The 26,132-nt window shown below is 37.0% G+C and overlaps 1 protein-coding gene across 1 annotated transcript; it reads right to left on the bottom strand.

The window, feature by feature from the left end:
* Window positions 1-618: 618 nt before the first annotated feature.
* On the bottom strand, window positions 619-13,097 carry ANKRD7 (ankyrin repeat domain 7). The gene is made up of 7 exons (XM_058297266.1): window positions 12,754-13,097; window positions 9,571-9,685; window positions 8,990-9,163; window positions 8,151-8,257; window positions 7,485-7,622; window positions 2,697-2,806; window positions 619-952 (listed from the first exon to the last, which is right to left on the bottom strand). Exons 1-7 carry the CDS (start codon window positions 12,981-12,983, stop codon window positions 945-947), a joined length of 882 nt encoding a protein of 293 aa, XP_058153249.1. The 5' UTR covers window positions 12,984-13,097; the 3' UTR covers window positions 619-944.
* Window positions 13,098-26,132: the final 13,035 nt, after the last annotated feature.

Genomic DNA, 26,132 nt, shown 5'->3' with positions numbered 1-26,132 from the left:
GGAGGGGAAGGCAGGAAAGGTTGCTACTTTACACCAGGCATTTCACAAGTGGTGGGGATTTAACTATGAAGGAAACAAAGTCCAAGCTCTTATAGTGGCTTCCAAAATGCAAGGAAGAGAAGAACAGATAATAATGCACTGTAATAAAGTGGCAGGGTACCCAGGGAAGGCTGCTCTAAGGTCACATATCAGCTGAGGAAGCTGTCCCAGGAGAGATTTAAAGGAAGAGACTTCCAAGGAATATTCCTGAAGTCAGAGCATGCTTGACTTATTTAAGGTACAGCAAGGAGTACAGTGAAAACCATGTATTATGTATTGTGTTTTTAAAAAGCAAAATGTAAAATGGCAAATTCTCTTTGGGGAAAAAGAGAGCAAGCAAACTTTAAAAGACAAGAACAATATGCTAAAAATTTAACAAATGTTTTGTTTCGATGATAAGACTATATGTGGTACACTTGCTTTTTTTTCTTTTCTATAATACCCAAGTTTTCTCTGTATGTTTTGCTATAGTATTTTTAAAAATCAAAGAGCTTTTGTCATTGCAAATACTAGTAAGTAAAAGCAAATTTCATTTACAAAGCATTATTCATAGTTATTTACTCTAATTTATAGCTGAAATGTTAGTTTTTTTACTTTATTTTAAATTTCTATTGGATGCCTAACACAGTTTAGGACAAAGTTTACTCTTTGTAGTACATCATTCCACATTATGACTACAAGTTTTTCTTGCTGATGTACTGTATATAAACTGTATCTTTTCAACTGATGGTTCATGATATAGATGTCTGTCTTTTGAAATGTCTTCACATCTTTTAAAGTCTTCTTTTAACAAACTTTTCTTCAAATGGGTAGTAGGCAAAAATGCTGTGATAGTTCACTAAATTGGTCTTTCAAAATAGGCTTTTCTAATTCAAGGTTACAGTAAACGATTTGTAGAAATGAGGTTACACATCTGAAAAACAAATTTTATTTGTAATATGTTCATTTGTGTTCAAATATTTTCACTCCTAAGAATATTTCTTAAAAGTCTATACCTCAGTTACAACACAATCCTTAATTTAACATTGATACCTGCATTTTGTAGTCATTTACAAAAATGAAAAAATTAAGTGATTTCCTTTGAAACTGAAAAAAAAGTACAACTTTTTAAGTTCACTATATTTTGCACTTTCTATTATTTTCTTGACTTAATATTTCTAGTAATGCTTTAAAAATATAATATTTACAATTTAAAATTTTACTGGAAGTCAGAAACATGCAGGGTAAAAGGATTGGGGGTGATTTTTAAATGTTTACCATCAGTTGAAATTCAAAATATAGAAACAGGGCCTCTATAGTTTCTACTGCTTTAGTTCCCCCTAAGAAGTGAAGTATAAATCACAGAAGTTCTTTACTTCATATAGTTGAATGCACATTAGGAAAAAAAAAGAAAGGTAGAAGAGGAAGAAATAAGAGTAGATTAGGAGTTCATAAGGCCAAGACTTCTTCAATGTTTGAGATTAAGAAATCAAAAGGGAATTCAGGGGGAAGTGGACTTGGCCTAGTGGAGAGGGGGTCAGTCTACCACATGGGAGGTCCGCGGTTCAAACCTTGGGCCTCCTTGACCCGTGTGGAGCTGGCCCACATGCAGTGCTGATGCACGCAAGTGGTGCCCTGCCGCACAGGGGTGTCCCACATACAAGGAGTGTGCCCTGTAAGGAGAGCTGCCCAGCATGAAAGAAAGTTCAGCCTGCCCAGGAATGGCGCCCTGTAAGGAGAGCTGACAAAACAAGATGATGCAACAAAAACAAACACAGATTCCCATGCCGCTGACTACAACAGAAGCGGACAAAGAAGAACACGCAGCAAATAGATACAGAGAACAGACAACTGCGGAGGGCGGGGGGGGGGGGGGGAAGGGGAGAGAGATAAATAAAAATAAATAAATCTTTTAAAAAAAAAGGGAATTCAGGGAAATTCTTTCTTAAATTCACCTGCTTAAAGACAATAGGGGCAATCAGTGTTGAAAACTTCAAAACTATAGATTTGAGGGAATGCAAAGGATCCTTTTGTTTTAATTGGTATATAAGAGAGGATAGTTCTAGGAATGCTTCCTTCACCCAACAAAGAAAAATTGCCAGTGTAGGACATATTCACAGAAAGAAGGAAAAAAAAAAAGCTGTGCTATACAGCCCTAAATAACTGCATGTATTTTTGAAAATGAGCACACAAAATTATTTTAGCAGATGTATTATAAAATAAATATTTCACAAATACCTGTTAGTTTATTTTATTTTTGTATAATAACAAAGTATACATTAAGTTATCAGAATTACTTACCTGAAATGTTTTTAGAATAAAATGAAATAACATTAAAACAGTTTTATATCTAGTAAAACCTCTCTATATGTGAAATACTTATTTTGTATATGTTTTATTAAAATGAGTCAAAAAACTATGAATATGAATGAAAAACAGATCTTAGTCAAACATTCAAGATATCTTTACATTACATATTCTGTCTACACAGTGTCAGAATATTTCAATCACAATTATTAATAAAAGCATTTCTTTAAAATATTTGTCCTTTCAAATATAATTTCTATTTAAAATTGACATATTCATTAAGAAATGTATTTCCCTCCCTAAAAATCAATCCATGAATCAAACAAATAAAAAACATCAAGAAAAAGCACATTTAGTTTTTATCTTCCTACCTTCCGGCAATTCTTCTGAATCAAATGTAGTCCACAAAGTTGTATTTTCAGAGTAAGAAGTTTGTTTAATTTTCTCCTTCTTTGCATAATTAGCAATTAATTGATGATACCTACCCATAAAGAGAAAACATATATGAATTCCAAAACTCATAAAAGTTAAATTAAGTCTTTAATATATAAATAAACATCAAAAACTTAGACATTAGCCAATACTTTCCTATGTATGTCACACACTTCCTGATGACATCAGACATTCTCTCAGGCCAACACGATCAACAGACACCATTTTTTATCCCACTCACTCCTATTTTCTGACAACTCTTCTTCCTGCTATCACAAATAAGCCAGTAACAAGGCTGGAAAAAATTGGCATTAAGATATATTTAGGTTTAACAGTAAATTGACAAACTGAAAACAAATAATAGAGTTAGGGACTGAAACATGCCCATTGAAGAATAAAAGAGGGTGACATGATCAAAATGGTGATATAAAACATCCCTTGAAAAAGCCTCCCAAGGGATTTAGCAAGTAAAAGGACAAATTCCACTTGCTTAGAATTCTGGAGGATGGTAGAGACTGTAAAAGGACTCCACAAATGCTGAATCAAAGAAACAGGAAAATATCAGAAAGGACAATTCCATCCTGGACCACCAGTCAGTTTCCATTCCCCTCACCCTCACTTGGTCCTGGGCAGCGTGAAAGTCACACAGAGGCAGTATGGTGCAGATCCCTCCCACCGTGGACAGAAACTGTAGAGTGACTAACAGGAGTGAGTTAGAACGCTAAGCTTATCCAGGCTCAGGGACATACGTCCACGGAGACCAAGGGCAGAACACAAGCCTCTGAGGAGTAACGTATACAAAAGGGAACCAGGGCTGGGGGGTGGTGGCAGAGGTGTTAAGAGATCATGAGAAAGACTGCCAAGAATTGTTGTGCCCTCACTCAATCTAGGTTCAGTTACCAAGACCACCTAATACAAAATGGACTTTCTGAAATGACCCATCTTTCTGGACTGACACCATCTGGTTCCCCAAAGTGGGAAAACCCAATGGGGAAGAAACCAGAGGCAGAAAAGCCTCACAGGAAAAAAAAAAGGAGGGTTTTAACTGAATTGCTATAAGATAAGAAAGGTCCCTGAATTGAAAAGTAGAAGAAAACAGAGCACTAAGTGAGGAAGAGACTTTAAACAAATCATAGGAGCTGGGGATAAAAGTCTGTACAGAATGCACAAAACAAATAGAATAGATCAAGATTCCCAAGAAGGAAAAAAGAAAAGGACTCTCTGCCTAAAGGTAACTGCTTAGTCATCAGGAAGTTACCTCTCTTCCTTTTACCTTTTATAGAAAAAGAAAATTGATATAATACTTTTTAAATTTTCAACACTGAAAATATGAAAAAAAATTAAAAGGATAAAAATTCCATGATCAACATGCCACTTAAGCTGCCATCTTAAACAATGATAGAACTTTCTTTTCAAAAAACCATTTGATGGGATGAAAGAACATTGTGAGTTTTCTAACTACCCAATAATGACTTCATATAGGATTAATGATTAAAATGTATAACTAAACTGTAATAAAGTAGGTGATAGAAGAATAAGAAAATAAAGAAAAAAAATAACTGAGTAGTTAAAAATTGCCCTGAAAATAAAATTATAAAGAAAATATTCTTCATGTTGTTTATTTTCATTAGCTATGAAATAAATTTCTATTCATTGCATCTTATTTTCATATTTACTACTAAAACTCAGAAATGTATGTTCATATATGAAAATATTTAATCCTTCGGTTATAATAAGAATGCACTTATCAACCTAAAGTTAGCTAATAAAATATTACCCATATTCAAAACATAAATAAGACCTTTAGATTACTAATGTCTAAAAACAATGAAAGGGTCTTGTATGGATTAATCATCCTTTGTCCAACTCTACTGCCCATGTTTTTTTTAAATATATTTTTATTTAAATATATAATTCATACATGAACATGCATAAACAATAAGTGTATAGTAAAGATTATGGAATTACAAAATGAACATGCATAACATCATACAGGGGTCCCATGTATCACTCTTCCACCAACACTTTGCATTGTTGTGAAACATTTGTTCCAAACTATGCAAGAGCATCATCAAAATATTACTACTAACTATAGTTCCTATCTTATATTTGGTGTATCTTTCCCCCAATACACATTATTTTTTTTAATTTATTTTTGTTACAGAGGTTGTGAACTTATAAAACATATGTATAAAACAATCATACAATACCCCACTCACATTTGTTACAGATTAAGAAATAATAGCATCTGACTGTTACCACCAACCATGGTCTATTGCCCATGTTTTACTAATGGGCAATAAATTCTTAATTATTTATGAGTATGTGCCTGAATTTCTCCCTTGGCATACTTCCAGTTCTCATGCTGCTAGGAGTTAATCTACAGATCAACCCACTCAAATCTCTTAAGCTGATTGGACCCTACAAAGGGGGGAAATCAAGATCCAGAGTTCCTAGTGAGGTCCCCAGCTACTAAGTCTATTTAAGCTTTGCACTTTGCAGCTCATGCTTTGTCCCTTAGGATCAAACTCTGTTTTTTCCCAGTTCCAATAAACAAATGCAGGTTGCACACCTGCCTTGGGGATCTGTTCAGTATCCAGTTTCCCTGGGATTGGGTTCGTGCCTCAAAGCCCTTTCCCTACATCCTTAGCAATACTGGATTCTTTGCCCCTAAACTCCATTCCCCATGACTGACTCCAAACTACCTGTGCCAACATTTCCCTAAGGCCATGGGCTGGCCTTCCTTGGCACTGTATTTCATGCTACCACCTGAATTTCTTCCTATTGCCAGCTGCTGAGACTTTCTCTGATCACTTTCTCCATCCTGATTGTCATTGTTTGGTCTGGTCAGTATTAATGAGTTATCCAGGGACTTTCATTTTTTTATAAAAATTATGTATCTGGACTAAAGCACAAGTGTCAGTCTTAGACAAATAATGTTATTGGTAGAGTCCACAAACACATATATAGCATGGGAACTTGGAATGTTGTTTATATTAATAATTACAGCATCTAGTGGGTATGGCCCCCCTAACCTATGTCAGTCAATACGAAAAACACTTTACGTACATTCAGAGGCTGAGAGAACATGAAACTGATTAAGCTTAAGCTTCAGGGCCTCACATTTGCATGAGTTCCTTCCAGGGGTGGGAAGGAACCCTAACAATGTTCACATATAGCTATGGATTTCTGTAAAATGTGCTAAAGGAAAGTATTTTGACAAATCAGGTAATCTCACTGTTTCTTTCCACTCTGACTTCCCTTCTTCTTACTTCCCCTTGGAGCAGGTAGTATTGAAGTAGCCACAGGCATTTTATTTTATTTTTTTTTTTGCATTATTTTTCTTAAAGGGAATTCCCAAAATTGCTAAAGCTCACGTTCCACAAAACCTGATTCTGATTCTTTGCCTGCACACATGATTTCATTTAATCTTCAAACCAATACTATGAAATAGATCTTATTAGGGCAGAGCAGAGACACATGGACATTCTCATCAGAGTCTGTAAATATTTGTTTCAGTGTTTGTTTAACAGAAACGAGGTTATCAATACCAAGAAGTGTTTTTAAATTTCTATTACAGGGTGCTTTTTATTTAAGCAGTAGCAAAACCACTTTATATTTTGTAGCGATCAAATAATTCATTTATGGCAACCTGAATTTACTGGCACAATATTTCCATATGCAATATTGTTATATTATTATTATATATCATTATATAATATTGCATTTTTATATAATATCAAATTTTGAATTGTTATATCTTAAATTATAATATGCTATTTTGTGTTAGATGATGATGATGATGGTGATGATGATGTTTTGTCATCTCTTAAAGAGCGATTCTCCAAGCACCTGTCTAGCCCATTCGTTAATCAGGTACTGACAATTATTTTTTTCTCAGGTTTCAGATAGATTTTTTTTTAGGAGGTACAGGGGATTGAACCAAGGACCTCATACAAGGAAAGCAGGCATTTAACCACTTGAGCTACCTCTGTTCCCCCAGATGAATTTTAGAAAGAGTAAATTGTGCATAATAAACATATGTCCTTCAAATAGACATATTTACATATCTGTATCCTAACTTGCTCTAGGGAGGATTAATATAGTGTATGCTGGGGATATTGATGGGGAACTGTTAGCACGCAGCCAGAACTTGAAGCTGTGAAGAGAATTATATCAGTCAAGTGTATACAGAAAAAAAAAAAAAAACTATGTAAAGTAAAAATTAAAGAAGGCTAAGGATTGAATACAAAGGAAAACCAATATTTACAGATGTTGAAACCATGAAAATTTTCATGAGAGAGAAGAAGAAAGAAAATCCAGGGAAGTAGAAGAATGAAAAATTAAAGTTTATTGAGAGTTAAGAGAGTAGACAGCATCAGGAATAAAAACTGATCAATAGAGAGAACAAGTAAGAAAAGGGATAAAATATATATCTACTAGATTTAATAAGTAAGATGTCATTTAGTGACCTTGGAAAGGGCAGTTTTAGAGTCACATAAGTTACTGTTCTTAACACAGGGCTGAGTAAAAGAGGCAATGAAAGGAGAATAAGAGGTGTTTCCTCTGGCACCTCCTCCTGTTGATAGAACAGAAGTGCTCTCATGGAAATACGAAAAAGGAAAACACGGTTCACCAGAGCAAATAGTAACCCATAAAAACAAAAAAGAAACATTTTATGCACATTTGTTAAAAGATAAATAGGGATTTTATACAGCATCACTTACATAGTAAATCCATTAAAAGAAGCATATTCCTCAGCTGTGAATCCATAAATATCTTTGCATGATAGGTCCACATCTTGTTGAAGCAGAAGACTGACTAACCCTGTTGGTTCATCACTGAGAGCAATCATAAGGGCTGTTCTGGAGCAAGAGATGTAAAAAATATCAACTTATGAATCATAAACATGTCTTGAATTTTTCAAAAAGTTAATTTTCTCAACTATTCAAATGTAGGATTATTTCAGATAAAGAGGCAGGGCAAGAATGTAAAATGTGTGTTTCCGACCTATTTAAAAAGGTGTGCCAATCACAGTTTAAATATCATGGAGTCTAAAGATAAAGTGTCTCTAGGAAGCAGCTAGTTTTCATCTCTCCTCCCTCAAAGAAATGCTGCATTTAACACGGCAGCTGAAATTTAGAGAGTAGGCTTCTATGTACAGATCTAATATTATAAATAATAAAAATACCTTACCAATCTGGTCCAATTGTTTGATTTTATGGATGGCAAAACAGATTCTGGGAGTCCAGAAATTGTGCCTAAACTCATGTCATATGGTCAGATCTTTTCCCAATATCAACTATATATCAAATATCAAATACTTACATATAGCCTCATCCCCTTTGGTACTTGTAGTTATATACCATTTCGTTTAGCTTTATTAATTATACCTTTGAGACTTATCTGAAGCATTCACATCTGCTCCTCTCTTTAGAAGAAATTCTACCATTTCTTCATTATTTTCAGTTATGGCAAGTAAAAGTGGAGTATACCCATTCTGAAAAATTATTTCAAAATGATTATTTAAAATACTATACCAACATTACAAGCTTTTTAGATCTAAGTTAAATTTTAAAATAATTGTGCTTATAAGAAATCTCTGAATATACACTTTAATTTTCAAATGATTTTGATGCATAACAAAATATGATTTCAAAGATCAGGAAACAAGTGGGGATGGGTGAGTCAAAAAATAAAATTCGTTAATACCTTTCTAGGCCTAATTCTAATTGTGGGCAGAAGCAGCCTGAAGCATTTGAATGATGGGCACATAGATTTAATACAAATATAATAATACTACCAATTCACATTTTAGAGTGAAATCTAATTAGGTTTCCAAAGGATATCATTTAAATCTCCAAGGCAGGTACTTACTTTAGGCTGTCACATAGACAATCTATCAGTGAGCTAAAATGTTAAGATAGTTTTTTAAAAAAGTATTCACCAACTATTCATAATATCTCAGTAGGAGAGTCAGACTAATTTTAGCATAAGGGATTTTCTAATTCAACCCTAATTATCATTATTTGGGAGTATATAAATAAAATTGTCAGTTCTTGATAATATCACTTTCCTTCTCTCCCTTTCTTCAATTTCAGTCTGGAAAATTCATTCTCTACAGAGCTTGTATTCCAAACAGTTATGAATTATCCACAATGTATTCCTTGTTCAGTTGCTTTCTAAATATGTTTTCTAAACATTTAATTTTTTTTCTTTAATAGGAGATTACCTTATTTTGAGCTTCAAGATTAGCTTTGTGTTCAAGTAATTTTTCTACTAATGAAACACTTTGACCACAAACAGCATAATGAAGAGCAGTATTGCAATCAGAATCTGCCAGATTTGGGTCTGCATCATGATCTAGAAGAATAGAAGCACAACTCTCTTTTTGGCACTGTACTGCCTGTAAATGCAACAAAAGTAGATGAGAACCAATTTACTACTTAGATATGATATATTAAATTGACTTTGACACTATGTTTTAAAGTATGAAAATCAACAAATGTTAACTAGGAGCAGCCATGTGCGGCAGGTGAAGCAAAGAGAGCTGAGAGGGGGTGAGTGTTTTTTGTTTGTTTAAAGTTATTGTTATTGGAATAATGAAAATGCTCTAGAGGTGAATAAAGTGATGAGTCACAACTGTGTGACTGTACCAAATACCACTGATTTGGTACAAACACACAGTGATTGGATAGATTTTTGCTTTATTAATATGTATTATTAGAACTGATTTGTTTAAAAAAGTTAACTAGGAGAACTTAAACACAATCCATATATAAATACAGTTGAACAGGAAAAATTAGAACACACCTTAATCAGGGGTGATCTCTTTTCACTATCCAGAACGTTTATGTTGCATTGTTTCTCAACTAGCAAAGACACAATATTTGCATATCCATTAGCACAGGCCAGATGCAAAGGTGTTCTATATCGATATAACAAAATACAAAGTTAGAGATAAATCTGGTTTGAGAAGTTACTTTTACCCAATATCAAGCCAAATTATATTTTGCTAAGAAATTTTTCATGTGCTTATTTACATTTACATAAAACTTACATTAATTATACACTTTTCACAAAATTTAAGACATTGTACAAATAAATCCTTTGGAGACTAAAATTTGAACTGGTTTTACTCTAAGGAAAATTTAACTGTAATGACCTGAAAAAGATTTTTGTCAAACACCAAAAATGGTATCTGGGTGGCGGACTTGGCCCAGTGGTTAGGGCGTCCATCTACCATATGGGAGGTCCACGGTTCAAACCCCGGGCCTCCTTGACCCGTGTGGAGCTGGCCCATGCACAGTGCTGATGTACGCAAGGAGTGCCCTGCCACGCAGGGGTGTCCCCCACGTAGGGGAGCCCCACACGCAAGGAGTGCGCCCGGTAAGGAGAGCTGCCCAGCGTGAAAGAAGGTGCAGCCTGCCCAGGAATGGTGCTGCACACACGGAGAGCTGATGCAGCAAGATGACGCAACAAAAAGAAACACAGATTCCCGTGCCGCTGACAACAACAGAAGCAGACAAAGACGCAGCAAATAGACACAGAGAACAGACAACCAGGGTGGGGGAGAGAAATACATTAATTAATTGGAAAAAAAAGGTATCTGGGTCTTAGAAAGGATGATACAACTTGGTAGGTATCACAATACATTTTAGAAATGATCTCCCAAACCTGAGATACATCTAATATTGAACAGGAGGAAGGGATATTTTTTGTGTTTGGAATCCTTATTCAATTGCATGCTATCCCAATTGTGCATTTTTCCCTCTTTGCCCAGCTATTAAAGGTGATATTTGCATTTAAGAAATGAACACAAAGGTGAAAGCCTAAGGACTCTCTCATTTGTATATCTCAACCTAATTTTAAGTTTTTCACTAATTTCTACTTCTCAAAGAACACTACTCTATATGGACTCCCAGAAATCAAGCACACACTCATAAAACTGTGACAGAATACTGATTAGCTCCATTTAAATTTTTCCGTTTTCAAGCTGGTCTGGCCTCTGAAGAATAAACTTTTATTTATTAAGTTGATCTCATTATATCCTTTTTTATTTAACAATTTTTTAATACAGAGTCCACATATAGGTATTCCAAGTCCCAAAAAAAGAGACCTTAAATGACATTCCTCACTTCATTTCAGGTCCTCAGATGTACTCTATGAGTACCTAAACACACCTGTTATTTTATATATAGGGGTAGCAAAAAGATGGTCTTTGAGGACTTGAAGATCCATCCATAATGACATAGCTTACTATCTATGTGCATAAATCAAGATAATATAACTTTGAACAAATTGGGAATGCTAAAATTCCAATCAAGTTTACCTGAATGTAACCTCTGGAAGACAGGATTGCAATGTAAATACAACATAAGCAACAGAAATCTAATCAATTATATTATTCTCTGGCATAAGAAAGACTGAGGAAGAAGATGGTCAGCTTAGATACTAGAATAGAACTAGAAATTATCGGTGATTAGTTAATATCTTTCATGGAAGAAAGAACCTGAATTCAAGGAACTCACACTTCCCACTCATTGGAATGGAAAACTTTGTTATAGGACAAATTTGGTTTCTAAGTAATTCCTGAAACCTAGAAAAGAAGTTCTCTGTACAGGGCACACTGACAAGTTTTATTTATATGTGTTATATTTCAATCCTCAGTGCATTTGATTGGCATGACTCTGTTTCCTGGTCTTTAACTGTCATGGAAACACTGACAAGGTGGGGGACCAGTTCTTAGCACAAAATAAAGTCACTAATGTATTGCCAAACTTCCAGATCTCTTGGTAGACATTCTCCCAGCCTTCTGATGATGACATGCCAACCTTGACTTAGTCACATATTCAACCTATAACAGCCTTATATTCTAGAGCAAGATACCTGGATATGGATCCTAGAAACAACATGGGGTTTACAGGGAAATCACTGTCTCAAGATAATAAGCACAGACCCTGAGAAGTCAAAAGAGTTTCTCAAGAGTGCTGCCTCCTCATACCAATAACTACCCAGTCTCTACGTAAAGACCTCTGAAAACTTAATGGTAAAGATTTTACGTGTACTTTCGATTAAGTCACTATTCCAGGGCCAAGAGACCACCAAATTGCATCTTACTCTTAATAATATCCATAGCTCAGCTCCATTTCCTATTCCAAAATGTGTCTTTTCTTTGGATGATCGATAGAGGAAATATCCACTCTCTTAAAAGTTCAGTGGAGTGGTGTGAGATACAAGTGGGATAGATGAGATGACTCTTTGTTTTTGTTAAAAGAAGGTAAAACTACCAGCAAGCTAAACACAAATCCTCCTTCTACCCACACAGTTTCCAGTTACCCGACTATGAGGAAAGAAGACACTTTTCATACTCTGTAGTTTGGAAACCTTCTCCCCACAGATATTAAGGCAGCCACAGAGAGTAATATTTTCTTGTTATTAACACCAAACACAAAGCTTCTTTGTTTCTTAATATGTAAAATTAATTTTGTTTTTGTTCTAAGTGGTTGTGGATGGTATTTTTGAGAATACTGTACTATTGAAGAAAATTTTCAAAGAAGATTCACATTACACATGTTCATTGGTGTTTCAAAGTCTTAAAACCTTAATAAGCACTGTCCTAGGTGGTTCCCACTACTCTTTCCCCAATAGTACATTAGTAAAACAACGTAAACCTTGGGTGACTGGAAACAATCTATACCAAAGAGCAAAATAGCAAGATGGGAAGGATGGCTGTCCAGCAGAGATAAACAGTGAAAAGAGTGAACAGAATCAAGGAGAAACAGTTTAAGCCTCAAATATCCAGGTAAGCATTTTAAAAATAAATCAAGAAGATGACAATTCGAGCATGTTCCTCTGGCAATGGTCACTAGAAAACATCTGTGCTGCAGTGAGGTCCCCAGACATGCCCACCCCCTGGTTGGAGGCGCCGGCGGCTGCAGCTTCCCCGCATGCTGCCCGTCGTTACCCACCCACACCCCCTTCACCTAAGGTCACCTGTGTTTTTTGTCACGCCCGTTCAAGTCATGTTTCTTGAACTGAAGGTACACCTGCACCTTCTCCAAATCCCCCACTGAGGCAGCTTTATGAAGTTTCCTTAAATCCTTATCTCGAAGGTTGTAGCCCGGGTGGGAGGGAGGACAGATAGTGGCGGCGCCCATCTGCAGATCTGAGGAGCAGCTGTGCGCCTCATCCTTCCTCCTCCAGAAGCCGAAAAGCTTCTTCATGGCGCCGCCTACGGCACTCCTCCGGCTGGACCAAGTCGTGCCGGGGCTTCCTAACCGCCCCACATGCCTCTGACCTGGAGGCACGGCTCGCGGCCCCTCCAGCCACGTCGTTGCCCCAGATGGGGAGTCCGAGGTGGTGGGGGACCGGAAACAGGCACCCCTGCGCGTGGTGACCCGGTACACCTCAGACTTCCTGTTAGAACTTAAGCCTTTGCATGAAAAGCTATCAGCTTTCTTACAAATAACCCCTTTCCCTTGAAGGATGTCCCTAATGGTTTAAACTGTTGAAAACTGAAATTTATTTTCCTCGCTGTGGGGATGGACCTTGTCCACCAGCGTACCTACCCTCAGCCCCTCGCCTCCATGGTCACAGGCTTGTCTTTTACATATACTACTTCAACAGCCTTGGATATAGTTTGCATTGATTGGATACATGATATTCCTATTTACTCAGTCCCTTAGTTTGAGATATTATGCTGTTTCCAATTTTTTATTCAGCCAGTGTACCAGGAAATTAGTGAAGACTAGGATTAAAGATCATGCAGCAGCCCCATCTATGGTTGTTTTAGATACTGTGTCAACCACAGTCTCACAGACTGTAAAAAATTCCAGAAGTGAGAAAAGGAGCATATTTATTTTAGAATAAAATTAATTTTTTTTTAAGTGAAAGGTGCCTGGGGAAGTTTTCTCCGGCCTAGGCCTTAGAGGTCCTGGAGTTCAATGTCAGTACAGTGCAGCCCTGGTCTTGTGCAAAGGCAGCTTGTCCACAGGCACAAGCCTTCTCATCGTACACCTTCCCAAAACCTCTGACCCAGGAAAATAGACAGCCGTCCACAAATTCAAGATTGGAGAAGGTGAATGCCCATCAGTTTGCTGCAACAAACAGACTTCTGAGCACATACACAGAAATGTTGCTTTTGGAGATGAACTCGGGTAGTTCCATTTAATGTGGTTGCCTGCCTCCAGCATCAGCAGCTTTGATTGGGTCTTGTGGAAACAGCAGAGCAGCTGAGCCTGGAGAAAGGCCAGCCCCAGGAAGAGAGAAACCCAGGGAGCCCTTCTCTGCTCCTCTGTGTGCTTACTTCCTGGGCTCCAGCATTAAAACTCTAAACTCCCTTCTCTGCTACCCGGTTCTCTGAGTCTCTGCCCACCAAAGAGGCGGTTACTCAACATTCTACTGATGTGGCTCAATCAAAGCCTCAATCGTTATTTAATCAAGTAAAAGTGAAACTTTGGAATCCAATATAATCTAATATGCCCTGAAGGATAGACCAGTTTACAAATATAATCCAAGATCTATTTTTGGAATTCATAAACAATATCAAACTGCCATAGATCCTGATCTTTTATAATTACCCATTATAGAGCATTTTATTGACAAATTCAAAGTGGTTTAAATTTCAACACTAGTAGAAAGTATAGCAGCTTTTCCTTTTTACTATATCCATTTTTAATCATCAAATATTAGCATATTATAGAAAGGTATGTAATGAAATAACTCCCATAATCTATCAGCTTCTGAACTAAAAATGCATTTGATAAATTGAACATACTTTTATGATATATTTTCTTTACTAGAAAATACTAGACAAACCTTTAAAGTGGAGAGATGCTCCATGTTTTTTAATAGGGACACTTTTACCTTTAAAAATCTAACTGTTTTCTATAAGCCAAACTGAAATATCAAGATTTTTAAAATTAGTATTATTTGTGATGCCATACTGGTTTAATACTGTTAGGTGATATTAAGAAGGTAAAGGCAAACTTAACATTCTCCACTAATTAAATATTGTTTTGACAGAAGAATAAACAAATGAGTAGAATAGAATACAAATTCTAAAAACACACTCAAATAAATGTAAAATCAGTACTTGATCATTGTAGCAATTCAAATTCATAGGGAAAGGGTGAATGAATCATAAATACTGGTTGAGATCGCTCACTGTCTTTATTAGCAAACCACAGTTGGACTCCAAGAAAACTAGATTTTTTTAGCTCATACTAAAGTGCTTCAGTTTCCAAAATCTTTTCTCCAACTCACTCAGAACTTTATCAAGAGCCTAAGTCAACACTCAGGCCTCATGCTGAGTTTGCCTTTTGACACCTTTTTTCTTCTTGCCACCAAATCAACACTGGGATTAGGGTGAGGCAAATGGAGCACTTAGGGTGCAAAATTTAAGAAGTGCTGGGCACCAACTGAAGTAATCAGAGATTCAGATAAGGTTGCATGAAGGGACCATTCTCCTTTGTGCTCCCGGATGTTCACCCAAGGCCTATGCCTGGGTAGTTCCCTATGTCATCTATGAACACTCCTGTACCATCTTTCCTCAGTGAACTGGGACCTGATTATCTTAGATTTCACAACTAAGGCCATCCTCTCAAGTGCTGTATTTCACATAATAATGAAAATATCCCAAGTAACTTGGGTCTTCACCTCAGTTTTAGGAGAGGCTGCCATAATTTTCAAGTTTCAGCAAAATTCTCTGAATCTAAAGGACCTAACTTTCCTAGGGAGGGTTCATTTACACTCATCCATGAGTGTGGTAGACTGAATCACGTCCCCCATAAACACATGTTCAAGTCCCAACCTCCAGGTATGTGGGTGTGAATTCATTTGTAAATAGGATCTTTAAAGATTTGGACGATGCCAAGTTGAATCAATGAGGATCCTAATCCAATATAGACAAAGTCCTTATAAACAAAGGAAATTTGGACACAGTCATTCAAAGAGAAGGCATAGAAAGGATCAGAATCACTATGTGATGAATGCAAAGATGCATCAACAAGCCAAGGAACCTCAGGGATTGCCGGCAAGCCAGCACTAAAATGCTACAGACTCTAGGAGGAAGCATGGCCTAGTGATACATTGATGCTGGGCTTCACACCTCCACAATTTTGAAACAATAAATTCCTGTTATTTAAGCCAAATATTGTACGCTATTGTCAAAGCAGCTTTGCAAAATAAGACAATGAGCCACCTGTATCCAAATATAAAAGTTAGTTTCCAGGAGTAGATGTAGCTCAGTGATTGAGTGTCTGCCTCCCATGTCCTGGTCATTCCTGGTGCCTCCTAAAAAAAAAAAAAATGTTAGTTTCCATTTTCAAGAAAATTTGGAATCAGCATGGAGCTTGATCATTATTCTCCTAAAGAGTATCTGGTTTGAGATTTGTGTGGGTATAGAAGGAATAGTTTCCCAAATTAGATTTGACCTCAACCATTAATATGATTAGCTGATAGGGTCACTAACTTTTTTATATGCAGTAACAAATATGTTATCTTGTCATTTATAATATAAATAACTTGAGTTACAAATCATAAAGTAGCTAGAACCCATGAAATTTCAAACCACAAATAGTAGTCTACATATTAAGCAATATTAGGATTTATAAAATTTTGTGAAAACCACAAAACTCTGAAACCTTAGAATCTATGTAAAAGAAAACATGGGTTTTATTCAGGGTTCTAGAATAGTTACAGTAATAAAATATAAAAGGAAATTGATGTTAAACATCCTCACAGCAACACTTGTAAGTTGGGATGGGCAGGTAAGATCCACATCTAACAGAAGACATGAGCCTAAGAACAAATAGCTATGCATCAGAGCTGGGACAAGAACTTAAAAGTTCTTTTTAACTTCAGGCCTCTTTCCATCATATCATGACACAGAGTTCGGAGTTGCTTATCTGTCTATTGTCAAAACAGTAATAATATTTATCACCTTTTTTCCTATATAACCTTCACCAAGTTCTCAGGAAAAATAAAAATTATAAAGGAGGATTGTGGGAAGATGACAAGGGACTAACAGACAGAGCTGAACTCTCTCACAAAAACAACAGAGAAAGAGTTAAAAGCTCTCCAAAGGACCTGTTGTGGGGATCAGCAGACCAGGACAGTGCTACACAATAATCAGGAGGGTGAGGGACAGAAAGACGAAGAGGTCAAAACAACAAACATGAATTACCAAGCTCCTGAGGCAGCCAGGAAGGGTTACCCTTCCCCACCCCAAGTTTTTAAGTTGGGCAAAACACCTGGCTCACTGCAGTCAACTGAGAGGGGAACAGACATCTTCCTCCCTGTCAGCTGTTACAAGGGAAAAGGGAGGGGGACATCAGGGTGCTTTTCTTCAGTGAATTCAGCTAGCAGAGTCCACTTTGAATTCCAATCTGGAGATTCAACACAGGAACACCAGAAAGCCCAGATTGAAACATCTCCATAGAAAGGTGCACTGACTAGTGCCATCTGCTGGCTGGTCTGGAAATTACAGGGACAAAAACTGTTCACATTCTGTTTCCTGGGAGAAAATCTGCACTCCACTAGTGAGTCACTGGCCCAATTTTGAAAACTTAAGCTGGATAATTTTGAAGAATGAGAATAAGTTGAACCAAATATCAAAGAAGAGCTGTTGGAAAAGAAAAAAACAAACAATGGGCAAAAGAGAAAAATTAACCATCAGAGTAAATTCACCAACATATTCAGATACCTAGACATCAGCAAAAAATTAAGCTATACTAGAAAACAGGAAGAGATGGCCCAGCCAAAAGAACAAACCAAAGATTCTGAAGAGATATAGGATTTAATACAGTTAATCAATGATAATCACACAATTCTCCTAAATGACTAAAGAAATAAAGGATATTAAGAAGACACTGGTTTGGGTGGGGCTTTGTGGTCTTGAGGGGGGCTAGGGTTGGGAGGATGGGAGAATGTCAGGTATATGGATCAAATTATAGTGTTGAGAAAACTCTTTAGAAAATATAATAAGGAAGGATCATGTGTTTAATAAGGGGGGAACATCTGGTACGGGGCAAGATTCTAGGGAGTATGTGAGTAATAATTTTGTCATAAGCTGTTATATCATTGGGTGGAGACCCATACAATGAGTGTGAAGGTGTACCCACATCTTGAGGAGACCTGATGTTCCCAAAGAGAGGGAATTGTGTCTCTCAAGAGGATTGCTGACTCCCAATTAGTTAGGGCAGGCTAGTATGTCAAGCCCTCAGCATTGTTGCAGTATCTGTAAATCTGGTTGCTCAAGTAGTGAAGATTGAATATCACAGTGTGCCCTGAGGGTAGGGGGAGAGAGGTATAGCATGGATGGAAGCAGGGATCTGAGGGGCAGTGGAAGTGCTCCACAAGATCATGCAATGATGGACATGTCAACTTACATCTAAAGTTTATAACAGTCTATAAACTAAAATGTAAACTATAATGTAAAACATAAAGAAACTAAAAATTTAGAAATTTATACAGTCTAAAATATAAACAATAATGTAAACCAAAATGGAACCATGTTTGATAGTTATGTTTCAAAATTTGTACATCACCTGCAGCAAATATAACATAAACATGTAAAGAGATCATTGCTGGGGAAAGGGGAAAAGGGTTTGATATTGAATATCTGGGACTCCCCTATACTGTGTATCTGAATTACTGTGATCTAAAACTTTTTTGAAGATAAAATTTAAAATTAGGAAAAAAAAAAAGAAAGATGTAGACTGAGGAAGAAATGAAAATGTCTTGCCACTGTACATACAGTGCAGCACCTATTACAGTGATGAAAGGCAAAACATTAGAAACTAAGTTTTATAATATTTTTCACTTTATTAATACACCAATTTATTTTTACTTTATTTTAGTATTTCTAAGTTACTATGTATTCTATTTCTAAACTTTAAACCCATCACTATACTTTAATTTCCTAGTAATTGAATTTGGCAATATATTAGGATTCATTGTTGAAGAAGTTTTGGATCACAGAAAGGTTCAACTATGGCAGGGGAGGAACTCTGGTGCGGGGTGTTATTGATGGGGGACACATGGGTGGGGGGGAGTTCTCCAGGGCAAGTATATAGGGAACATAAATATGTTAGGATATATGTTGGGTATTTTTATAGTAGTTACAGTTACAAACATCTACTGAGGGAGTGCTGAGTTCCCACCCAGGAGAGCTCTGTCACATTCCCTGATGGAACAACAATAATCCTCCAAGTGCAACAGCAAAGATCAATAAGGAACGATGGTCCAATAATGAGCCCTTGATACTGATGACTATGCTTAGGATCCTGTGTGCCTGAAAAATGAACTAGATCTAGAGCAGTAGGGTGTCTAAGAGTTACCACCTGAGAGCCTCCATGGTGCTCAAATGTGGCCACTCTTTAAGCCAAACTCAGTGTGTAAATGCATACCTGTCCCCCAATGTGGGACATGACTCCCGGGGATGAGCCTCCCTAGCACAGAGGGATTACTACCGATCACTAACTGGAGAAGCAACTAGAAAGAGACCTCAAATAAAAGGGTCAACTCAAACCAGCAGAATATCTCAGCCTACATGATGGATCAAGTGTTAAAAACTGCTTTTTGACCTTGAATAAAAGTGGGAAATGGCAAACACAAATGAGTTGATATGGCTAAGAGTCTTCCAAAAAGAGTCGGGAGGTCATCAGAGGAGTTATGCTTTTGCACACCTCAGCAGGACCCCAGAAAAAAACAAAATAGACACAACCTTAGGTATTGGTTCTCCTGAAGGCTATGGAGAGCCACAGGGTATATAATCATGACAGATGGATTTGAAGTTCTGTGCCATGTCAGAGGGCCCTACTTTGGAATTTGTGCTCCTGAGTGTGATGGAACTGGACTCTGATGTGACTTTTCTACACATGACTCTTCTGTCACTTTTACTGAACCTGTGGTTGGCACTAGGGATGGTCCATCCTCAGGAGACTTGAATCTCTGTACTGCCCATGTGCCAGCTGGGCCCTGAGCCTCAGCAGAGTGATGACTCCTACTCTCTGGCTCATTGGTGTTACCCAGGTCAGCTAACAGGGAGGTGAAGAGTGTCTACATCTGTGAGCAAAGGAATTGCATACATCATCCAAGTGGAATCTAAACCCCCTCTTGATCTAGAGGTGGAGGTGACATCGCCATCCCAGGGTCCACAGAATGGAGGAATAAAATATGGACTAGAGTGGACTTATTGATATTCTTCTATAAAACTACTGTGACAAGTAATAGAAGAAATTTTAGCATCGAGGTAGAGAAAGTGCCCACAGTAGTTGCTGAGGGAAGGGAGAGGGTAGAAGAGATGTGATATGGGGGCATTTTAGGATTTTGAGTTGCCTTATGATATTGCAGGGTCAGATGCTGAACTTTATATATCCTGCCGTAACCCACTGAATGTACTGGGGAAGAGTGCGAACTACAGGGTAAACTATTATCTGTGTCGTGCAGCAGTGTCCCAAGGTGTGTGCGCTGGGTGCAATGAGGGTGCTGCAATGATGAGGGAGGTTGTTGGTGTGGGAGGAGTGGGGTGGGGTGATAAGGGTGTACAGGGACCTCTTATATTTTTTAGTGTAACAGTTTTTTTGTGATGTATATATCTTCAAAAAAATACAATTTGCAGGGATGATGTGGTGGGGAGTGGGGAGTGGGTTGTGTGGGAACCACTTATGTTTTTTGTTTTTTTGTGTTTTTTGATGTAACATTCCTTGTGGTCTATTAATTTTAAAAATTAAAAAAAAAAAAAGACACTGGGAGGGCAGAAAGAACAATTTGAAAGCCTACAAAGAAAAGTAGCAGACTTTATGAAAATGAAAGGCACAAGAGGTTAAAAATACATTAGAGGCACATAAAAGCAGATTTGAATTGCTTGAATACAGAATTAGTGATTTTGAAGACAGAAACTCTGAACTGGAAAACACAGAACAGAAAGAGAAAAAAATGGAAAAAATGAAACAGTGTGTCAGGGAATTGAATGACAATACAAAACGCACAGACATTCACATTATTGGTGTCCTAGAGGAGAAAAGAATGGAAAAGGGGCAGAAAGAATATCTGAGGAAATAATGACTGAAAATTTGCCAACCCTTATGAAGGATATAAATATCAATATCCAAGCCAAGAAGGACTACACACCCCCAAAAAAATAAGTTTGTATAGACCTACCCAATTCACCTACTATTCAGAATGACAAATATGAAAGATAGAGGATTCTGAAAGCAGCAAGAGAAAAGTAAAGCATCACATACAAGGGAAACTTGATAAAATTAAGTGCTAATCTCTCATCAGCAACCCTGGAGGAGAGAAGAAAGTGATATGGTGTATTTAAGGTACTGAAAGAGAAAAACTGGCAACCAAGAATATTGTATTCAGCAAAGCTGTCCTTCAAAAATAAGGGAGATTTCAAAGTCTTCACAGACAAATAAAAAATGATAAAATATGCTACCAAAAGACCAGATTTGCAGGAGATATTAAAGGAGGTGTTGCAGCCTGAAAGAACAAAACAAGGGTGATACATGTAGAAGAGTTTAGAAATGAAGATTATTAGGAAGGGTAAACTAAAGGATAAGAAGACAGACAATAGAACAATATGACAACAGAAAGCCAAAGGACAAAATGGATGAAGTAGGTAATGCCTTTATAGTAATAACACTGAGTGTTAATGGACTGGACTCCCAGGTCAAAAGACATAGACTGATAAAATGGATTAAAAAAAAAATATGAGTCATCTGTAAGTTTTCTACAAGAGATCCACCTCAGACATAAGGACACAACCAGGTTGTGTCACCAAAGTCAGCTGCCATATGGTGAAGCAAAATGGTGAATGATCTCTGCCTAGGTCCCTACCTTCCCCTCCAGGCTCACTATCTCTCAGATCCCAGCTGTGAGCAACCAGACATAGGACTTATCTCTTTCCAGCCTTCTCTTTCAGTCTCAGCTGCTAGGCTTTCTTCCAGAGTTCAGCTATGGGCTATCAGGCATATGGCATACGTCTCCTGAGCCTTGAGCTACTCTGTGGGCCCGCCACCTCAGGGCCTCTTTCCATGCCTCTGTGTCACTAGTTTGACTCTGGGACTTCTCTCAACCCTAGGGGCTTCTCCGTTTTCCTGTAGTCTTTTTTCACACATGGTAAATGGGAAAACTATGTGAGTTTTAAAACATGGTTTTTGCATTTCTCCTTTATATTAACACTTGGAATGCCCCATAATTCTATAATTAATTAGCATTTCTCTTATATAATTTAAAAATTGCCTTTTAAAATTATTTTTTTAAATGAGTCTTCTAGGAATATTTTGCTTTGGGGTTTTAGAGTTAAATTGTTTCATTAAACTTTTAAAAAGAATATATGTTCTGCTGTGGTTGGATAGGTATAAATGTTCTTTAAATGTCGATTAGGTCAAGTTGGTTGAGAAAGTTGTTTAAGTCTCATATCCTTACTGATTCATTAAAGGTTGCAGCTTTTATAGACTGATAGGGAGGGATTCACAGTCTTTATCCTAAAGGATTAAAGGAAAGTAAAGAAGTGTGTAGCAACTGAGCAGAGTCAGAGAGACAGATAAAGCAGATACAACCCCCAGATATTGGTTCCTTTGAGGGCTAAAGAGACCCATGGGAGTTATGGTCATGGCCGATGGGGTTAACTACCAGGGCAGATGGCCCCTCTTTGGAAATGGTGTTTATGTGTGATGAATCTGGACTCAGATGGGATCTCCCTTCATAAGACTTTCATGCTAATGTGCTGGAGGTGCAGTTAATGTTGGGGTTTAAGATATATTTAGGGGATTTGAATCTCTGGACTGACAATGTCATAGCCAGATCCTGAGCCTCAACAGACTCCAGCACCTACAATCTGATTTATTGGACTTACCACACTCAGCTAAGATGGAGGTGAAGAAGGACAACCACCACACCATGGAGCCTAGAGTGATTACAACTGAAAATGGGAGGATTGCATCCAGCATCCAGGTGGAATCTGAGCCTCCTCTTGACATAAAGGTGCAATGGACACAACCAATCCAGTGTCCACATAGAAGAGGTGGCATTGGATTGGGAAAAGTGGACATAATGGACAAAGGGTATGGGGAAAGGCAGGAAGAGATGAGAGGTGGAGGCGTCTTCGGGACATGGAGCTGCCCTGGATGGTGCTTCAGAGGTAATCACTGGACATTGTAAATCCTCACAGGGCCTACTTGATGGAATAGAGGAGAGTATGGGCCATGATGTGAACCAATGTATATGAGGTGCAGAGGTGCCCAAAGATGTACTTACCAAATCCAATGGATGTGTCATGATGATGGGAACGAGTGTTGTTGGGGGGGGGAGAGGGGGGGTGGGGGGGTGGGGTTGAATGGGACCTCACATATATATTTTTAATGTAATATTATTACAAAGTCAATAAAAAATAAAAAAATTAAAAAAAAAAAAAAAAAAAAAGAAGTGTGTAGGCACACAGTATAGACCAGTACTTCTCAAATTTTAATGTGCATTTGGATCACCTGGGGAACCTCATTAAAATGCAGATTCTGATACAGTAGATCTGGAGAGGACACAGAGACCCTGTATTTCTACCAAGCTCCGTGATTCTACTGCTCCTAGTACACAGACAACAATTAGAATAGTGTGGTGGTTTGGAACTGTCTGTGCTCCAGAAAATCAGGTTCCTAAAGTTAATCCATTCCTGTGGGTGGGAACCTATTGCGAGTAGGTCTTCATGAGGTTACTTTAGTTATGGCATGGCCCAAGTGGATCTTAATCTTCTTATTGGTGTCCTCTATGAATGAAATGAATACACAAAGAGAAAGCTGCAGAAGCAAGAAACTGAAAGCATCAAAACCTGAAAGAGAAGGGAGAGACCAGCATATGCCACCATGTGCTTTGCTATGTGACAGAGGAGCTATGAATCATGAATAGCCAATCTTCTGGAAGAAAGCATTGCCTTTATGGCACCTTTATTTAGACATTCTCACAGCCTCAAAACTCTAAGTGAATAAATTTCCAATATAAAAGCCAACCCATTTCATGGTATCTGCTTTCAGCAGCCACACCAACTAAAACAAGTAGAAAGACCACCCTTTTGAGAAATATGGCAGAAAATATATCAGTTAATAATTCAAGACAACACAGGATTAAGAGAGAGTATTGTCTAACTTTTCCTGATCATATTATAGGCAAAAGCACGTTTACAAAAAAAAAAATATATATATATATATATATAGGCAAATATATATATATATATATAGGCAAAAGGAAAGGAACAGAAAAGATGGAGAAGAAATTATAGATGTGAGGTACTGAAATTAAAGATGAAAGCAATAGTGGATATAATTAACAAAATAAATCCAGAAGAGGAGGAATCCACATCACAAGTCTGGAGAATAATTTTGAAAACAAGGGGGATAGTGAAGGGTGAGAAGAAGTGAGGATGGCAAGAAATGAGGTAGCTATTGAGCTGATGACGAGGAACTTTGTGGAAACTCTTTTTAGAGGGTTTCAGTATTCTTCCTGAAATAAATAGGGTCATTGTTGCCAGGACATGCAGAAGCAGCATGGAGTAGTAGAATTGGGGTACCCCTCAGCCACTTAACTCTCCTCTACAAAACTACCATGCATAGTATACAGAGGCATCTAAAACTATGACTTTTTTTTTTTGAGTGAAATGTTTACATTTATATTGAAATATGCACTAAAACAGAATGAGTTCTACTCGTCAATGAGACTTTGCCAAACCAGAATCACAAACTTTCATTGGGGAGGTCCAGTCAGCTAGCAGCAGTGATCCCCAAGCAGGAACACCATAAAACTATGACTTTTTATTCAAATGACAATTTGGCAATAAGAAGGACTAACTCAAATTGAGCTAATTAGTCAAATGACAATAATTTCTCTATAAGAAAGATGGGCAGTTTTGCAGAATAGTTAAATTATGTGCATTCATTCTATATAAATCATTTAAAGACAAATATATTATATACCTAACTAAAGTAAAATTGAAAAGAAATTATAGAATTCATACCCTTGCACTAAAATTGATATTTCAAAATATAGTACATTGAATTTTAAATATGAGGATATTAAAGTCTAATCATTATGTAGCAATTACATTTTCCCTTTTTGATAATCTCATTTCAAAAATCAAATGTTATACACTATTTCCTAGGTATGTTTTATATACATTCTTATGTAAGTGGCTCAAAATAGCTAAATTAAAGGAGATAAGAAATGTAGACATACCAATAGTCAACATGGATATGAAAAGAATGAACCTTTGTATTATTACTTTTTTTCCATTTTCTTTCTTTCTTAGAGAAGTTGTGTGTTTACAAAACAATCATACATAAAATACAAGATTCCCATATACCACCCCACCACCAAAACCTTGCATTGGTGAGAAATATTTGGTACAATTGATAATAGCATGTTTTTATAATTGTACTATTAATTAAAGTTCATGGTTTAATTTAGGGTTCATTATTTGTACAGTGCAGTTCCATGGATTTTTAAAAAATATTTATTGTTACCATATAAGCAGTCTATCATTTCCATCTTTTAATAATATTCAGATATGAATTTCAGTGCTGTTAACTGTGTTCACAATGTTGTATTACCATCACCACAGTCCATTACCAAAACATTTCCATCATTCCAAATAGGAACCCTGCACATTTTAAGTTTTAACCGCCCAGTCCCTATTACCAACCTGTCCCTTGGTAATGTACACTTCAGTATCTGACTGTGAGTTTGCTTATTCTGATTGTTTCAAATCAGTGAAATCATACAATATTTATCTTTTTGTGTCTGTCTGATTGCACTCAACATGACATCTTCAAGGTTCATCCAGGTTATTGCATGTATAAGAACTTCATTACTTATTATGGATGAATAATATTCCACTGTATGTACATTCCACATTTTGTTTATCCATTCACCAGCTGATGGACACTTGAGTTGCTTCCAACTTTTAGCAATTGTGAATAATGCCACCTTGAGCATTTGTGTGCAAATATGTGTCCAAACCTCTGCTTTCAATACATTTGAGTACATAACTAGTAGTAGGATTGATGGGACATATGTAGTTTGATAATTATCTTTCTGAGGAACCACTAAACTGTCTTCCACAGTAGCTACATCATTTCACATGGCCGTGAGCAATGTATGAGTGTTCCTATTTCTTTGCATCCTCTCCAACACTTGTTGTTTTCCCTTTTTAAAAATAACAGCCATTCTAATGGGTATGAAATGGTATCTCATTGTGATTCTGATTTGCATTTCCCTGATGACTGACAATGTTGACCACGTTTTCATGTGCTTTCTGACCATTTGTATATCTTCTTTGGAGAGATGTCTGTTCCAGTCTTTTACTCATTTTCTCCATT

This window comes from Dasypus novemcinctus, chromosome 5 (genome assembly GCF_030445035.2).
Source record: "Dasypus novemcinctus isolate mDasNov1 chromosome 5, mDasNov1.1.hap2, whole genome shotgun sequence".
Taxonomy (NCBI): domain Eukaryota; kingdom Metazoa; phylum Chordata; class Mammalia; order Cingulata; family Dasypodidae; genus Dasypus; species Dasypus novemcinctus.
Note: the sequence above shows the minus strand (reverse complement) of the source record. Positions and strands in the feature narration are given on the sequence as shown.